This window comes from Otolemur garnettii, unplaced genomic scaffold, assembly GCF_000181295.1.
Source record: "Otolemur garnettii isolate 467f Iridium unplaced genomic scaffold, OtoGar3 scaffold00017, whole genome shotgun sequence".
Taxonomy (NCBI): domain Eukaryota; kingdom Metazoa; phylum Chordata; class Mammalia; order Primates; family Galagidae; genus Otolemur; species Otolemur garnettii.
In genome coordinates this window covers 20,782,316-20,799,537 of record NW_003852412.1, presented here as the reverse complement: position 1 = coordinate 20,799,537, position 17,222 = coordinate 20,782,316, and the positions used below count along the sequence as shown (strand labels likewise).

The 17,222-nt window shown below is 38.2% G+C and overlaps 1 protein-coding gene across 1 annotated transcript in view; it reads right to left on the bottom strand.

Annotated features, from left to right (window-relative positions):
• RASA1 (RAS p21 protein activator 1) overlaps window positions 1–16,999 on the bottom strand; it is a 95,206-nt gene extending 78,207 nt beyond the window's left edge. The window contains exon 1 of the mRNA XM_003785964.3: window positions 16,007–16,999. Coding sequence (XP_003786012.1) covers window positions 16,007–16,548 — 542 coding nt within the window. The 5' untranslated portion in view covers window positions 16,549–16,999. The remainder of the gene's footprint in view (window positions 1–16,006) is intronic.
• Between the last annotated feature and the right edge of the window lie 223 nt (window positions 17,000–17,222).

The window sequence follows — 17,222 nt, the reverse complement described above, 5'->3', positions numbered from 1 at the left end:
AAAAAAAAAAAAAAAAAAGAAAGTTGAACTAAGTAAAGTTGTCAGGGATAAAGAGAGGCATCACATAATGATAAAGAGGTTACAATTTCAAGAAAATATAACATTTCTTAACTTATGTGCACTTAACAACAGAGAGTGAAAATATACAAGGGAAAAAAGGCAGAACTGCAAGAAGAAATACAAAAACGTACTGTCAGTATTGAGACATCAACATGCCTCCATCAGAAATGGACAGATCCAGCAGGCAGAAAATAAGTAAGGATTATAGTTGAAATCAGTAGCACTACCGATGACCAGGACACCAGCAGATCACACACGCTGTTCAAGCTTATAAAATAGTTACCAACACAGACCACATTCTGGACCATAAAACACACCTTAACAAATTTACTATAACAGAAATCACACAATGTCTACTCTCAGACCACAATGGAATTAAATTAGAAATCAATCACCAAAAAGACAGCTGAAAAATCCCAAAATACATAAAGATTATATAACACTCCTCTAAATAACACATGGATCAAAGAAGAACTCTCAAGAGCAATTTTAAAATAAGTTAAAAGGAAAATCTTTTTTTCTTTTTTTTTTTTGAGACAGAGCCTCAAGCTGTGCCCCCCCACCCCGGGGTAGAGTGCTATGGCATCACAGCTCACAGCAATCTCCAACTCCTGGGCTCAAGCGAGTCTCCTGCCTCTGCCTCCCAAGTAGCTGGGACTACAGGCGCCCACCACAATGCCCGGCTAGTTTTTGGTTGCAGCCGTCACTGTTTGGCGGGCCCAGGCTGGATTTGAACCTGCCACCTTAGGTGTATGTGGCTGGTGCCTTAGCCACTTGAGCCACAGGCAATGAGCCAAGGAAAATCTTGAAAACAACTTATCAACATATGATTGCAGTGAAAACAATACTTAAAGGTTAATTTATAACCGCATATACATATGAAGAAAATAAAGATTGAATCAATAATCTAAGTTTCACCCTAGAAATGAGAAAAAGAACAAGTTAAATTCAAAGCAGAGAAAAATATGTAAAAATTTTACATGAAATATTAATGAAACTGAAAACTAAGAACTCAGAAAAAAATCAAAGTTCAATTTTGGAAAAGATTGATAAAATTGATGAGTTTCTAGCCATGTTTAGGGAAAAAATGGAGAAAGAACACAAATTACTAATATCAGAAAGGAAAAAAGGCATCCCTTCAGGTTCCAAATACATTAAGAGGAGAATAAGAATAAACTGTATTATGAATGACTATGTCTACAAATTTGCAAACTGCAATAAAATGAAACAATTCTTAAAGAGAAAGAATCTGACAAAACTCACATAAGAAGAAATATATGATCTGAATAGGCCCATATTTATTAAAGAAATTGAATCAATAATTAATAACTTCCCAAGACAGAAAGAACCAGACCCAGGTGGTTTTCTAGTAAACCTTTAAAGAAGAAATTATAACAAATCCCTATGATCTCTTTCAGAGACATAACCAGTACTTCCTAACTCATTCTACGAGGCCAACATTACCCTAATAGCAAAACCAGACAAAAACATTACAAAAAAAGAAAACCAAGACACCAATGCCTCTCATGAATATAGAAGTGAACAGCTCAACAAAACATGAGCATACTGAGTCCAGCAATGCACAGAAAAATTATGCACCATGATCAAATGTGATTTATCAACATTGGCTCAATGTTAAAAAATTAATTAATGTAATCAACCACATCAACAGGATAAAGAAGAAAAATCACATTATCATAGATACATAAAAATCACTTAACAGAATCCAATACCCATCCATGTCTAAAACACTCAGGAAACTAGAAATGGAGGGGACCTTCTTCAACTTGGTAAAGAACATTTACAAAAATATCTACAGTTTACACCATATTTACTAAAGAGAACTTCATTTAAAGCTTCGTTTAAGAGAACTTCATCAAAGCTGCCTTTAAAGCTTTCCCACTAAGATGAGGAACAATGCAGGAATGGCCCCCTCACCACTGCTTCTCAACATTATATTCAACGATCTAGCTAAACATGGTAAGACAAGAAAAGGAAATTAAAAAATAAATAGATCAGGGTGGTGCCAGTAGCTCAAGGGGCTAAGGCTCCAGCCATATATACCAGAGCTGGCAGGTTCAAATCTGGCCTGGGCCCACCAAACAATGACAACTACAACCAAAAAATAGCCGGGTGTTGTGGCAGGTGCCTACAGTCCCAGCTACTTGGCAGGCTGAGCCAAGAGAATTGCTTAAGCCCAGGAGTTTGAGGTTGCCACAGCACTCTACCCAGGGTGATAGCTTGAGGCTCTGTCTCAAAAAAAAAAAAAAGAAAGAAAGAAAGAAAGAAGAAAGAAAGAAAGAAAAAGAAAAAGAAAAAAGTATACTGATCAGGAAGGAAAAAAAGACTGTTCTCAGATGACATGATCATTTATGTAGAAAATCTGAATAAACTACAAAGAAACCTCATAGAACTAACAAGCAAGAAGCCAGATAGCAGAATACAAGGTGAATATAAAAGTCAATAGCTTTCTTATATATACTAGAAATGAACAAGTAGTATCTGGAAGTAGAAACACATCATCATTTTTTATTAGTATCCCCCCTCCCCCGAAAAAAAAACTTAGGTATAAATCTAACAAAATACGGGGTCTGACAATTAACTTCACAAACTCATCCTATAAAAAATGCTGCATACCTCACTGCTGAGTACCTAGTCACCTGCAAAGTACTGCCTTTGGGAAGCTATGCAAGAAGGCTAGGGCCTAATTTACCCTTCAATGCAATTCTGGAACTCTTTCTCTGGGATAGCCATCAAAACTGTCATCATATTACCCTTCATGTCCTGAATGTCATCACATGTCTTCCTTTCAATATTTCCTTTATCTTCTGGTAAAGAAAAAGTCATTGTGGCCATGGTAAGTAGGGAGGGTATTCCAGTACAGTCATTTTTTTACTACAAGTTTTACTTGCTAGGGTCAACCTGAATACACTTCATCAGTAATGCTTTCTCTCTTCTCAGAAAAACAGGGAATCCATTTGTACACTGCTATTTTCTTCATGGCATTATTCCCATAAACTTGGACTAACATATCCTTGATTTCATTTCCACTCTTGCCAAGTTTAACAAGAAATTCAAGAACGTTTGTTTGCTGCTGTAATTAAGCTCCAACATTCTCACGACAGCAAACAACACACAATAGTGAACATCACTCAACAAAACACCACCACACATCTACAGGAACATAGTTGTGAGAGGCAGATATACCAAGGTTATGAAAACTTACTGAGTTGTTTGTACAGTGCTGCTAACGTGTACACACACGAGTGCACGCATGCGCGCACACACGGGGGCAAGTTTGCAAGCTTAATTGTCAGACCTCATTTATACAAAATCTAGATGAGAAAAACTATGAAACCATGATGAAAGAAATCAAGAACTAAATAAATATAAAAGTATTCCATATTCGTGAATAGCAAGACTCAATAATATCAACATGTCAGTTCTTCCCACCTTAACATACAGATTCAACATGTTCCAAATCAAAATCCCAGTAAGTTATCTTGCAGATACTAACAAAATAATTCTAAAGTAGATATGGAGAAGTACCCAGAATAGCAACACAATAATGAAAGAGAAGAAAGTCAGAGGACTGGCAGATAATCTCCAAGACTTATTATAAAGCAAAAATAATCGAGGTAGTATGGTACTGGCAAAAAAACAGGCAAACAGATCAGTGGAACAGAACAAAGAACCCAGAAATAAACCCAAATACATACAATCAACCGATCTTTCACAAGGGAGCAAAGGCAATACAATAGGGCAAAGATAGTCTTTTCAACAAACAGCGTTGGAAAAATTGGACATCCACATGGAAAAGTAAAATAAAAAAGAAATGAATCTACACATAGACTTTACACCATTCACAAAACTTAACCCAAAATGATCACACATCTAAATGTAAAATGCAAAACTATAAAACTCCTAGAATATAACAGAGAATTTGCATATGGGAATCACTTTTAGATACAATATAACTCATGATCCATGAAAGAAATAATTGATAAGCTGGATTTCATTAAAATTAAAAACTTTTTTTTTTTTTTGCAGTTTTTTGCCGGGGCTGAGTTTGAACCCACCACCTCCAGCATACTGTGCTGGCGCCCTACTCCTTACTCCTTTGAGCCACAGGCACCACCCCAAATTAAAAACTCTTCCTGTGCAAAAGCCACTGCAAAAGAAAAGACAAGCCAGACAGAAAAAATATATATATATTTGCAAAAGACACATCTGATAAAAGACTATTACTCAAGAATATACAAATAACTTTTCTCAGTAATAAGAGAGTAATACTTCTCTCAGCAATAAAGAGAATAACAATAAATCATAATAATGATTTAAGAACAGGCAAAAGACATGAACAGACATTGCCCCAAGGAAGACATAAAGATATATAAATGGCAAATAACCAACTGAAAAGATGTTCAACATCGTATGTGATGAGAAAACTGCATTTTAAAACAACTAGGTATCACTATACACCTATTAGAATGGACAAATTTCAAAACACTGACAACATCAAATGCCAATGAGAACAAGAAGCAAGAGGAACTCTCCTTCACTGGTAGTGGAAATGCAAACTGGCACGGCCACTTTGGAAGACATTTTGATTGTTTCTTTCAGAAACTAAATATATGCTTACTATACCATCCAGCATTTGGGCTCCCTGGAATTCACCTAAATAAACTGAAAATTTACTTTAACATAAAACCTGCATAAGGTGATTACAGCAACTTTACTGGTAATTACCGAAACGTTGAAGCAACCAAGTCCTTCACTAGCTGACTAGCAAAAACAAATCATGGTACATTTAGACAATGGAATGTTAATTTAATACTAAAAGGAAATGAGCTACCAAGCCCTGAAGAACCTAAATTCTTCTACATGGAAGAATCTAAATGCATGTTACTAAGTTAAAGATGCCAACCTGAAAAGGTTACATACTATATAATTCCATCTATGACATTCTGGAAAAGGCACAACTATGGAGACAGTGAAAGGATTACTAATTGCCAGGGGTTACCCACCAGGGAGGGAGGCAGGGATAAACAGGCAGAGTACAAATGATTTTTAGGCAGTGAAACTACTTCGTATGATACTGCAATGGGTGACACATGTCATTATACATTTGTTATAAGTGGCTCATATGTATCACACCAAGAATAAACTCTAACGGAAACCATGAGTGCAGGATGATAATGATGTCTAAATGTAGGTTCATCAACTGGAACAAATGTACCATGGTGCTTTAGATTAGTAGCCCGGAAGAGAAATACAGCCGTGCTATTCTTTCTCCTCAATTTTGCTGTGAACCTAAAATGCTCTAAAAAATAAAATTTGTTAGTTTTTTAAAAGTGAGATGGAGAAAACAAATTCATTCTGTGCCTATCTAGAATTATTCACTATTTTACTCAAATTGCATTCCTGTCATTTACACATCAACTTTAACCATTAAATCCAATGCTTTTTCTGATTTTGCATCCCCTGTCCTTATTGCCTTGGAAAAAATAACTTAAAAGTCAAACATATAAAAACAAACCACACATTTAATTTCTCCTTAGTAATGAGCAGTGACAAATATAAAGAATTATTAAATGACTACAAAACACTACTAAAATCGAATTGAAATGTTAGTTGTCCTACCACCAGCAATAAGCATGTAAGTATCCCATAAATAGTAAATACAATATCAATTCCTCTGAACACATGGATTAGCTTTCCTAGTCAAGGAGGAACTAAAAAACAGTAAAATATTCCTAAATCCCCATATGGCCACTATTTAATCCAGTGATTAATAATTTCCTCTAAATTCATGGTTTTGCTGCTACTCTAAAACTCAACTGATGTGAACAATCAACCAAGCTCAATCTACCAATTCATATATAGAAATAGCAACCCTTAGTCACTTAAATAAGATAACGTATAAAATAATTCCTATATAGTTCTTGCTCAATAAATAAGAAAACTAACCATAATTTAGTTTAAAACAAAATACTACAGTTAAGTCCTCCCTTAACATTGATAAGTTCTTGGAAACTGTGACTTTAAGCAAAATGACACACAACAGAGTCCTCAAATGTCATTTTGTTATAAAATTAATGGGAAAAAAGTTGATTTCACTATACTTTGTTTTATTTAAAGTTTTAGTTTCTAAGTACCTGACCAACATTAACTGAGGATTTACTACATTTCTTTTGAAAGGAGATAAAAACTTACTCCAAAAAATGTTTATTATCACTTTTCATTCAGCTTTCAGGAAGTATTTATTCATTCTACTATCTCTAAGCATACAAAGGTCTTAAAGCTCATTTCTCAATTGCCTGAGATAATCTCCAGAATGCGTGTACAAGTACATATCTAGATACCAGTGAACATATGTTAAACTATATGGATACTATCAACAGAATAAAAAGATAATCCATGAGATGGGAGGATCACTTGAGGCCAGAAATTTGAGCACAGCTTGGACAACAGGATGAGACCATGACTCTACCAAAAAAAAAAAAAAAATTACCCTTCCACTCTAGAGGTGTTAAGAATCACAACTGATAGATTGAAATAAAAATTACATGCAGTAATTATACTCCCATATACTTAACTGATAGAAATGAAAACTTAGGTTCACACAAAAATATACACACAAATATTTATGGTAGCTTTTTTCATAACAGACAAAACTGGAAATGAGCCAAATGTTCCCCAAAGGCCAAATGGTTAAACTATAGTACATCCATACCATGGACTACTGCTCAACAATGAAAAGGAACAAATACTGACATATACAACAACTAAGTTGATTTTCAAGGAAACTATGATGAAGGACACGTTAATCCCAAAAAGTTACTATATGATTCGATTTATGTAATCTTCTCTCAACAGGCTGGTACAAAAGTAACTGCAGTTGTGGAGCATGAATTTTAAATCCTTATAATTAGACTCAAACACATCTTTATTAATCAAAATAGGAACCATTACAATCAAAACACTGTTGCTAATGAGAAATAAGTTTGTTTCTTCCTATAGCATAAAAACTTCTGTTTTAGGATTGGACAACTCTTGGAAAGCATTTTCTGCAACTTGCTGGTTGTGGGAGCATTCTCCCTGCAAAAAGTTGTCAAGATGCTTAAAGAAATAGTAGTCAGTTGGTGAGAGGTCAGGTGAATATGCCAGATGAGAAAACTTCCTAGACCAATCTGTTCAACTTTTGAAACCTTGGTTGTGAGAAGTGCAGTTGGGAGTTGTCATGGAGATGAACTGGGTCCTTTCCATTGACCAATACTGGCTGCAAGCATTGCAGTTTTCAGTACATCTCATCGATTTTGCTGAGCACAATTCTCAGATGTAATGATTTCACCAGGATTCAGAGGGCTGTAGTGGATCAGACTAGCAGCAGACCACCAAACAATGACCATGACCTCTCTTTGGTGAAAGGGTGGCTTTTGGAAAGTGCTTTGGAAGTTCTTCTCAGTCTAACTACTAAGCTGATTGTAGCTGATTGCTGTATGAAAGCCACATTTCCTGGTATGCCACAATCCAGCCGAGAAATAGTTTTTTGCTGTTGTTGCACCGAGTATGAAAAGACAACACCTGAAAACAGTTCAGATTTCTGGTCAGCTCCTGAGGCACCTGCTTATCAAAGCTTTTTCACCTTTCCAATTTGTTTCAAATGCCGAATGACCACAGAATGGTCAACACGGAGTTCTTCAGCAACTTCTTGTGTAGCTGTCAGGGGATGGGCTTCGATGACTGCTCTCAGTTGGCAGTTGGCAGCTTCCCACGGCCAGCCATCAAGCTCCTCATCTTCAAGGCTTTGTCCCCTTTGCAAAACTTCTTGAACCACCACTGCACTATGCATTTGTTACCAGTTCCTGAGCCAAATACATTGTTCTCGCTGCTTTATGATCCATTTTGAACTCAAATAAGAAAATCACAAATGTCCTTTTTGTCTAACATGATTTCCATAGTCCAAAATAAATGGCAGGTAGTAAGTCATTAGCAAAAAAAAAAAGTGAGAAATGTACATTAATGATCTATAACACAATCACTTTAAGAATAGAAATATCAAATAGAAAATTGCAACAGTGCAAAAAGTGCATCGTTGAAATGCACTAAAAAAAGTGCAATTACTTTTGCACCAATCTGAACAAAATACAGACAGATTAGTGGTTGCCAGAGGGTAGGGTAAGAGGAAGGGGAAGTGAGAGGAGACTCCAGTCATAAAGCACAGCACAGGAATCCTGGTGGTGATGAAACTATTTTATAACTCTAATATGGTGATAATTACATGAATCTATATATGTGATGAAACTGCAGAGAACACACACATCATATATACACAAAGAGTGCACATAAAATGGTGAAATCCAAATAAAACAGATGGATTATATCAAGGTCAACTTCTTGGTTCTGATACTGTACTACAGTTAGTTATGCGAATTTTACCACTGAGGTATAAAGGGTGATGGGGTACATCTTTGTATGATTTCTTAAAACTTCACATGAATTTACAATTATCTCAAAAGTTTAATACAAAAGTTAGATAGATCAATAATCAGGTAGATAAGATAAAGGAGGGATAGGGTTCTACTAATATAAAACTGACTTAAATGTGAATCCAGTTTAGTGAGTTACACCTAAAAAAGACTCATAACAGTTGAAGAATATCTCTAGATCTTTCCCTTAGTTTCAGACAAATGTATTAAAAGAAAGGGCATTTTAAAGCTAACAATGAATGTTACAACAATGAACATACAATGAATACAGAAAATGTGCTGGAGTAACATCATTCACAGGATTTTCCACAGCAACCAGAGTCATGTGTAACATCTTTCCAACTGTAACAATCAGACACACATTTAAATATGATTTCCACCTTTCAACACAAGTATAGCCAAAAGAAACAGTCACTGAGTAATCAAGAAAAAAGGTAAAGTAAGGCTAGTTTTTCTTTGGTACAGTAAAAGGCAGGAATTAAAAGAATGAGCACCTTATTTCTAAGCAGCAGATATGCATTTAATCAGCTCCAAAATCATAAAAATCCGTTTTTAAAGATGAAAAGTTACTCATGTATTGGTCAGTTAAGGCTGCTGTAACAAAATGCCACAAAGTGGCTTAAACAACAGAAATTATTTTCTTGCAGTTCTCTAGGCTAGAATAAAAAGTATCAAGGAGCTAGCAAGGTTTGTTTCTGGTGAGGCCTCTCTCCTTAGTTTGCAGATGAAGCTTTTCGTTTCTCTGTTCATACATACTCACAGTGTCTCTTCTTCTTATAAAGACACCCATTCTATAGGGTTCATGAGCCACTCTATCACCTCATCTGATTTTAATTACCTCCTTAAAATAAGCATCTCCACATATGATTACCTTGGGGGATACGGCTTAACCTAAGAATTTGGCAAAGGGTCAGGAGAACAATTCAGACTATAACACCCACTAAGTTTCAAATGGGTATACACATATATGTGTGCATTTTATATACTGGAAAGGAAGAGAGGGTAAGGCAAAGGAAAAAGCATAGTGTTTGCACTAGAATTCCAACTAAATACTATCGTATAGTATTTTCAACAATGAAGATGATACCTATTCTTACTGTGTAAGAATTAAACTAGATAATCTATGTAAAGTATCTGATACATAGTAAATTACTAATAAATACTGAGACTTTGCCTCTGGTCCCCTCTAAAATAAATATATAAATATTATCCACACCAATTCTAGCCTTTGGCTGTGCTCTATCAAAGAAAAATTTTTCAACACATCTGAAAAATTATGATAACTGAGTTCTCTCAAAGTTCTACTAGGGTGGCACCTGTGGCTCAAGGAATAGGGCACTGGCCCCATATACCAGAGGGGGTAGGTTCAAACCCAGCCTGGCCAAAAACTGCAAAAAAAAAAAAAAAAAGTTCTACTACCTTCTAGCTATGTAAAACTTAAGCAAACCACGCTACCTGAATCTGCTCTGCGCAGTCCCCTCTATCACTGAAATTCTATGCATCTACGCATATCACCTTATGACATAATATCAAACACTATGCTACAAAAGACAATCTTTTCCTCCATAAAACTCCAGTAAGATCACGGTACGAAATTTCAATAGCATTCTTTCATTTACTTTCATTCTTCAACTCTCTCATAACTATCCTTTCAATTTGAAAATCTTACCTGTACAAGTCTGCAGATTAATTTTATCATCTATTTCTCTATCAGGAATGCCTCATTTTTCAACTAGACTGTATATTCTTTGCTAATCTTTTCACGACCCATAATGTATACTATTTTACTCACTAAATTATACTTTACTTAAAATGCCCAAAGTCATACCCCAAATCCTGAGCATATGGGGACACTTTCAATAAGTTTTACCTAATAATAACTATTTTTAACTTAGCTCCAAATTGAAATGAATTCCAGGTGATTTCAAGGTAACACACATATATACAAATACCTACAAATTAAAACAATAACCAATATCCATGATCAATATTCTTGGTTTTAAATTAAGATAATGGTAGCCAAAAAGCAACATCTATTGTGACAATAAGCTCAATCATTCAGTGAAAGGCAATTTATCATTGCAGGGCCTAACTGCTAAGTGTTTACCCTTTCTCCCACCCCACCAAGAGTATAGTATTACCTGATACTGCAAGTAAATGAGTAACCCATGTGGTATACTTTTACCTTGGTGCCTTCAAGAAAGCTCACTTCCCACTATCCAGGACCTTTTACAGTGCCCTCCCACAGTAAATCCATACTGGATCATGTGACTAGTGTTGGCCAATGAACATTAGCAAGCATGAGGAACACACAGGCTTGGTAAGTACTAGCACACTGGAGCTTGGAAAGTTCCCTCACAGAACACAGCTGTCATACCACAGAGAAGCCCAAGTTTCTTCAAGTGGAGAGGCTATGTGGCAGGAAGGAAAGAAGAAATAAAGGAAGAGCAGGGGATACCCAGCTATCTACCAGCTGTTATAGCCATCCCAGCACCAGACTTACATGTGAAGAAACTGCCTTGGACATTACAGCCAACAGGTGACACTTAGAACAGTCTCCACCAAGACCTACTCCAATTTTAAATCAAGAGCAAATGTCATTGTTTTAGTAAGTGTTAGAGTGCTTTACTATATAGCAATAACCTCAACAATTAGAACTGCTGCCGTTAGGTAGTCAGCAACTAAAAATAAATAAATATATCAGTGGTAATAATTACTATTGTTAACAATTATTGTAAAACTTTTCTCCCAAAAGTACCACTGTGGGTATTTGAGTATTCATAAAGGCATTCTGCTCACCTCCCTAACAGCCACTCAGAAAGCAGGAGTAGTAAGGCAAGCAGACAGGCGCACTCCTCCTTTTCCTTTTCTTATTCCTGATTTATGACTGTCCGTTGTCTGTCAATAGTGTTTGTCTGGTGTCCTCAGAGTGCCTAATCAATGATCCACACCAATTCTAGCATTTGGCCATTCTCTGTACCTCAATAATTACAAGCAGCCCCTTCAACCTCCCTCCTGAACAAAGGTAAATCAGGGTTGTGTAAAACAGACTCTTCACTAAGGGTTAAAAGTTTGTATTTAATTCACAATTTATTTTGACCGTCATCATTAAACAAAGAGTATCAGAACCAATAACCTCTTACTCAAAAAATAAATTAAGCATCAAGAAAAATATATCTGGGCTCGGTGCCCATAGCACAATGGTTACAGCACCAGTCACTTGCACCAAGGCTGGTGGGTTCGAACCCGGCCCAGGCCAGCTAAACAATGACAACTGCAACAAAAAAATAGCTGAGCATTGTGGCAGGTGCCCATAGTCCCAGCTACTTGGAAGGCTGAGGTGAGAGAATCGCTTAAACCCAAGAGTTTGAGGTTGCTGTGAGCTGTGACACCACAGCAGTCTATCAAGGGCGACATAAAGAGACTCTGTCTCAAAAAGAAAAATACATCGGCTACTTTCCTCAAAGAATTTGCTGATCCTAATTATATAAAGTTCTTGTTCTTTTAACCCCTATGACCCTTTGCTCATACTTCACTCACACTGTTTATCTTAATCTAGTCTGAATCATAGTTATTAGTTTATTTAACTTCTTACTAGGTCTCAAACTCTCCTGAAAGAGAGACTCATTAAGCAAAGAGGCGTTCTACTCCTTGTTACTCCTGAAACACCTACTGTATCTCTCTACTACTCATACAATACAACAAACATATATGAGTACTGGTCAGCAACCACTCTGTCCGTAACTAATCTTTGTCATTTTCATCCCCATTTTTATTAAGAAACAGTGACTCATTCATAGTTATAATGCAAACAGTGACAAAGTTAATAAATGCTACATGTTCTATCATTAACTTTCAGCAATTATTTGACTTGAGAATATTTTGTTTTGTTTTGTTTTTTGAAACAGAGTCTCATTATGTCACCCTCAGTAGAGTGCTATGGCATCACAGCTCATAGCAGCCTCAAACTCTTGGGCTTAAGTGATTCTCTTGCCTCAGCCTCCCAAGTAGCTGGGACTACAGGTGCCCACCACAATGCCTGGCTATTTTGTTGTTGTTGTTGTCACTGTTTAGCAGGCTGGGGCTGGGTTCAAACCCACCAGCCCCAGTGCATGTGCCCAGTGCCCTAGCCACTAAGCTATGGGGGCCAAGCTGAAAATGGTTTAATTTTTCATAGAGATAGTAAAATGATTTTTAAGGAAAAGAAAGGTACTATGACATTCCTAATTTCCTTTTTCTTAAAAGTTCAGGCTTGAGAAACCTGAATATTAGGTCCAGGGTAAGATATAAGTCAGAGGCCAAATACTGTGATATCAAAGGCAAAGCAGCCCTGGTACAGATGACCACCACCTGGAGCACTCATTATCCACCCCAAAGGGCCAACCCCTGTTCAGCTCCAGCAATCTACTACCAAGCGAAGCCCTATGATTTTCAAGACATGCTAAAATTCAAGAATTCCTAAACGTGAAGTCTCCATATTTTAATATGGCAGCAACTAATTAGTATACATTCCATATACAATAAGAGCAAGCAATATACATCTGAGGGCTGGAGTCCCACTAAGTTCTCCTGCTACTGCAGGCTCACAGTTTAAAAACTAAAGGTACACTAGGGAGAAGCCGGGGGCGGGGACAGAACTCCTTTACCCCCCACCCCTCATCCCCACAGAAAAAGAAAAAAATGAAGACCGTGAAAAGCAGCTCCATAAGATTATACCAATGACAAACCCCTTTAATTTAATCTTGTCTCTCTCTTTAAAAAGAAAAATTTTAGCAGTTGTAGATACAACTAAATTAAGAAACTTTTGTAGCAGAAAAAAATGAGAATTTTCATAATTTTTTTCTCAAACCCTGAAAAAAGGAAATACTCAAATAAATTCAATAGTGCAAATTAAACAAACCTTTCCAGCCTTAACCAAACTACTGAAAATGCTCAATAATAAACAAGACTAATGATTCCCTATGCACACACAAAAACAAGGTACTAAATACTAATATTGTTAACATACTTGCACTGGTCTGTCACTAATATCACTTGACTCTCTTGTGATTAAGAGAAAAAAAGTAGCTGGGAACAAGGTTGTAATCCCTAACCAAGGAACCCTAGTTTAACAAACCAGTTATGGACTGAAACTTATGACCTAAACCTCCTTACATCTGAGTGTCAACAAATAAGGTGACCAATTACTAGACAGCATTTCTTCAATACTTTTACAAAAGACATGACATTATTTAACAAAGTTTTAAAGGCTTTTTCCTTCCATTTTATAAGAATTTATAGAAAACACTTGAATACCATCTCTAAAATTGCATAACCTACTACTGGAAACCGTTATAAGTTAAAATAAAATTTTTAACAAAATTAATCATGATAGGCTTGCCTTTGGAGTTCAGAACATTCTCTAAAATAGTTAGTTACTAATGAGGGAGACGCTATTTAATGAAAACAAAATTGTTCTGCCTGAATATGAAGGGAGACCAGGCACTGCCAAATACATCAAGGCTTTCATTAAGTCTTTAAAACCACCATATGAGAAAGGTACCATTATTATCCCCATTTTACAGATGGGGAAACTGACCTTCCAAAGATCACACAGCTAATAAGTAGCAGAATCAGGATTCAACCCAAATCTTGTCTAACTTCAGAATTTGCACGCTTAACCACTAACTGTAATGCCTCCAGTGACTCTGAGTTGATATCTAAGATAAAAAAAGAGGGAAATTTGTACTTCTCAGTACCAAATTTTACAAACATACTAGAAATGGAGGGTACATCCATTACCCTCCTTGGTTTAAAACATAAACCAAGTCTCATATATACACTCATACAAATATTCCCAAATACATATGATAATGATGAAAATCTCAGACAACAGACCTCTCACAAACACAACTTTTCCTAATTATTCAATCATTTTTATTATTAGAAATTTTAGGGAAACATTCTGTACTTTCCCCTCAACTTTGCTCTGAACCTAAAATTACTCTAGAAAATAGTCTATTAAAGAAATTGTAAATTACAATAAACAAATATGCCTAAGTCAATTCAGTTATAAACTGACATAAGACTAGACTCTTTCAATATAAACAATTTGCAGTGGACACTCAATAAATATTTAACTGATTTTTTTTTCAAAAGTAGTGCTGTAAAACAGGAATTTTTACACTCCAGAACACTCCCCAAAATTTTGCAATACATACACATGAAATAGCTAAAATATAATTAGACAATTAGAAAAACTGAATTCTACTGAATAATATAGAAGGAGTACAATATGGCTGGAATAAGTAAGACTAACTTTACTTTTCCACCTTAAGTATCAAAAGATGTATAGCCTTAAGTCACAAATGGATTAGTATTACTGAATCTCTTCCCAAATAGTTTGTCTTTTCTAAATTCTTTAAAGCTGCTTACCCAAAAAAACTTAAAATTGTCCAGAGTAACAGTCAACATATGAACCAAATGTTTTTATCCTGATACTCACCAAGGTTATTGAAATTCTAAGTCAAGTAAGACTGATATGAGAGATTATAAAACAGGTTTTTGCCTACTATTACCACTTCTCATCCCAATCTTTTCCTCTTATTAAGGTCTACCTTTACAATACACATCTAATTGACACAAGAGAATAAGTAAGGAGATATTAACTTATACGGAAAAAGTCATTTGTCCTGTATATTCTGCAGTAAATTGTCAAAATTAATTTTCAAACAAAATATTGTATTGGTCACAAACAAAAAATGCTGAAGAGAAGAAGTATTAATCTTGTCTTACTCCACTGTCGTACATCTAAAGTCTCAACTGTGAAAACATTACATGATTATTTATAAATGGGAAGTCCATGGAAGAAGATACAGAAATCACTGGAGAATGGACCCTGATCCACACCAGTAATTCACAGAACTCCTTTCCTTTCTCTGGACGCGTCTTCATAAGTAAATCTAAAGACTTTTCCGCATCACTATGCTTTCAGTAGAAAGAAATTGAGATATGCGATTCAACAAAAACATTCTGACCAATGTATTTTTCAAATTATATTAATGTAGTACTCTATTAAACACTTGCATTCAAGCCTTTTTCACTAATCATCTAGCTTTATCAGGGAACACACACAGGTTAATCCAGACTATGACTGCCTTGGTAAACTGCAGCTGGACTGAATCCTGGGACACCTCCTCAATTTGGAAAGGGTAGAACCATATTCGATTCTCAATGGATACACATTTGCCCATACTTTACATCTTCCCAGAGGAGCAATAAATAGACGAAGATGCCAGGGAGCAGTATGCCTGTAGGGAAGATGCGTGAGTGAATTAAATCCCTACGCACGCATGAAACCTGAAACTTCAAAACTTTTCAGAGCAAACCAGAGCTGAAAGGATTGGTATGTTTTATCCTTTCATTCCCACTCCTTTCCCGGAGCCAGCTTCCCCAATCCCTGAACAGCCACTTACTGGTTAGTTGGAGGAGCGGTCAGCGGTATGGCCACCTCTTCCTCCTCGTATTCTGGTCCATCCAGAGAGTCCCCTTCATCCACGGTCCCCAGGCTTGCGCCCAAAGGAGGCAGCTGAGGCGGCGGCGGCAAAGGGGGGAATCCGCAGCCTGACCCGAGAGTATCAGCAGGCAACGAAGTGGTCACCTTGGTGAGAGCCATCTCTCCACTAGGTCCCGCGGCAACACCACCGGCCACGCCAGCAGCAGCAGCACCAGCCACGCCAGCAGCAGCACCTCCTCCTGTCAATCCGGCTCCCCCGAGTGTCCCCGCCACGGACCCGGCTCCCAGGAACCCGGGCCCCAAAGCGGCTCCGCTACCCAAAGTCCCAGCCACTCCGGCCTCCACCAGCCCAGGATAGGGGGCGGCTGCCACCGGCAAGGCCGCGGGTATCTTCACGCGACACACTGCCGGATAGGCACTGGAGCCGGCTGCCGCGCCGCCTCCTCCTGCTCCGGCAGTCACCGGGCCGCCCTCCTCACTGCCGGCCTCGGCCGCCATCATGTTGAAGCCCGCTCTCCTCTGCCCTACCCTGACCGCCCGGGAGCCCCGGGGGCCACCAGGCCCGGGCTCCGAGCCGCCCCACCCAGGCGCGTCCCCCCTTCAGCTCCCCAGGCGGAGGAAACAACAACAAAAGAAGAGAGCTCGCCGCCGCGCCCCCTCCTAGGGCCACAACCCAGGCTCCAGAGCTGCCCAGGTTACGGGAAGCGAAGTGGGCAAAAAACCCAACGCCTGCACAACGCTGCCCAAACCTCACCTCGCACACCCACACTCATGCGCGCGCACACATGTACAGAAGCGAAAAACTTCCTGACTGCACTAAAGAGGAAAAGCAGCACAGGGGAAGCGGCTGAGGCGACCGCCGCTCCTTCAGCCACCGCCACCGCTTCTTCACCACCCTAGTTCCGGCCACCCCCACCGCAGCCACCGCCGGTGCCGCTGCAGGGGCTGGAGCCACTGCAGCCGCTTCATCCTCCACCAGGCTGGAGATGGGAGGGGTGAGGGGAAGAGAAGCAAGGGGGTGGGGCGGCGGGGAAATCGACCGAACTGCTCGCTACCTGGAGCTCTCAGTTAGTGAAACCAGAGAGAAAGGAAGGCGGGGCAGGGGAGGAGGGGCGGGGGAAGGAAGGGTGGAGGAGGAGGAGGAGAGGGCAGCTTCTGCGCAGGCGCGGAGGCGG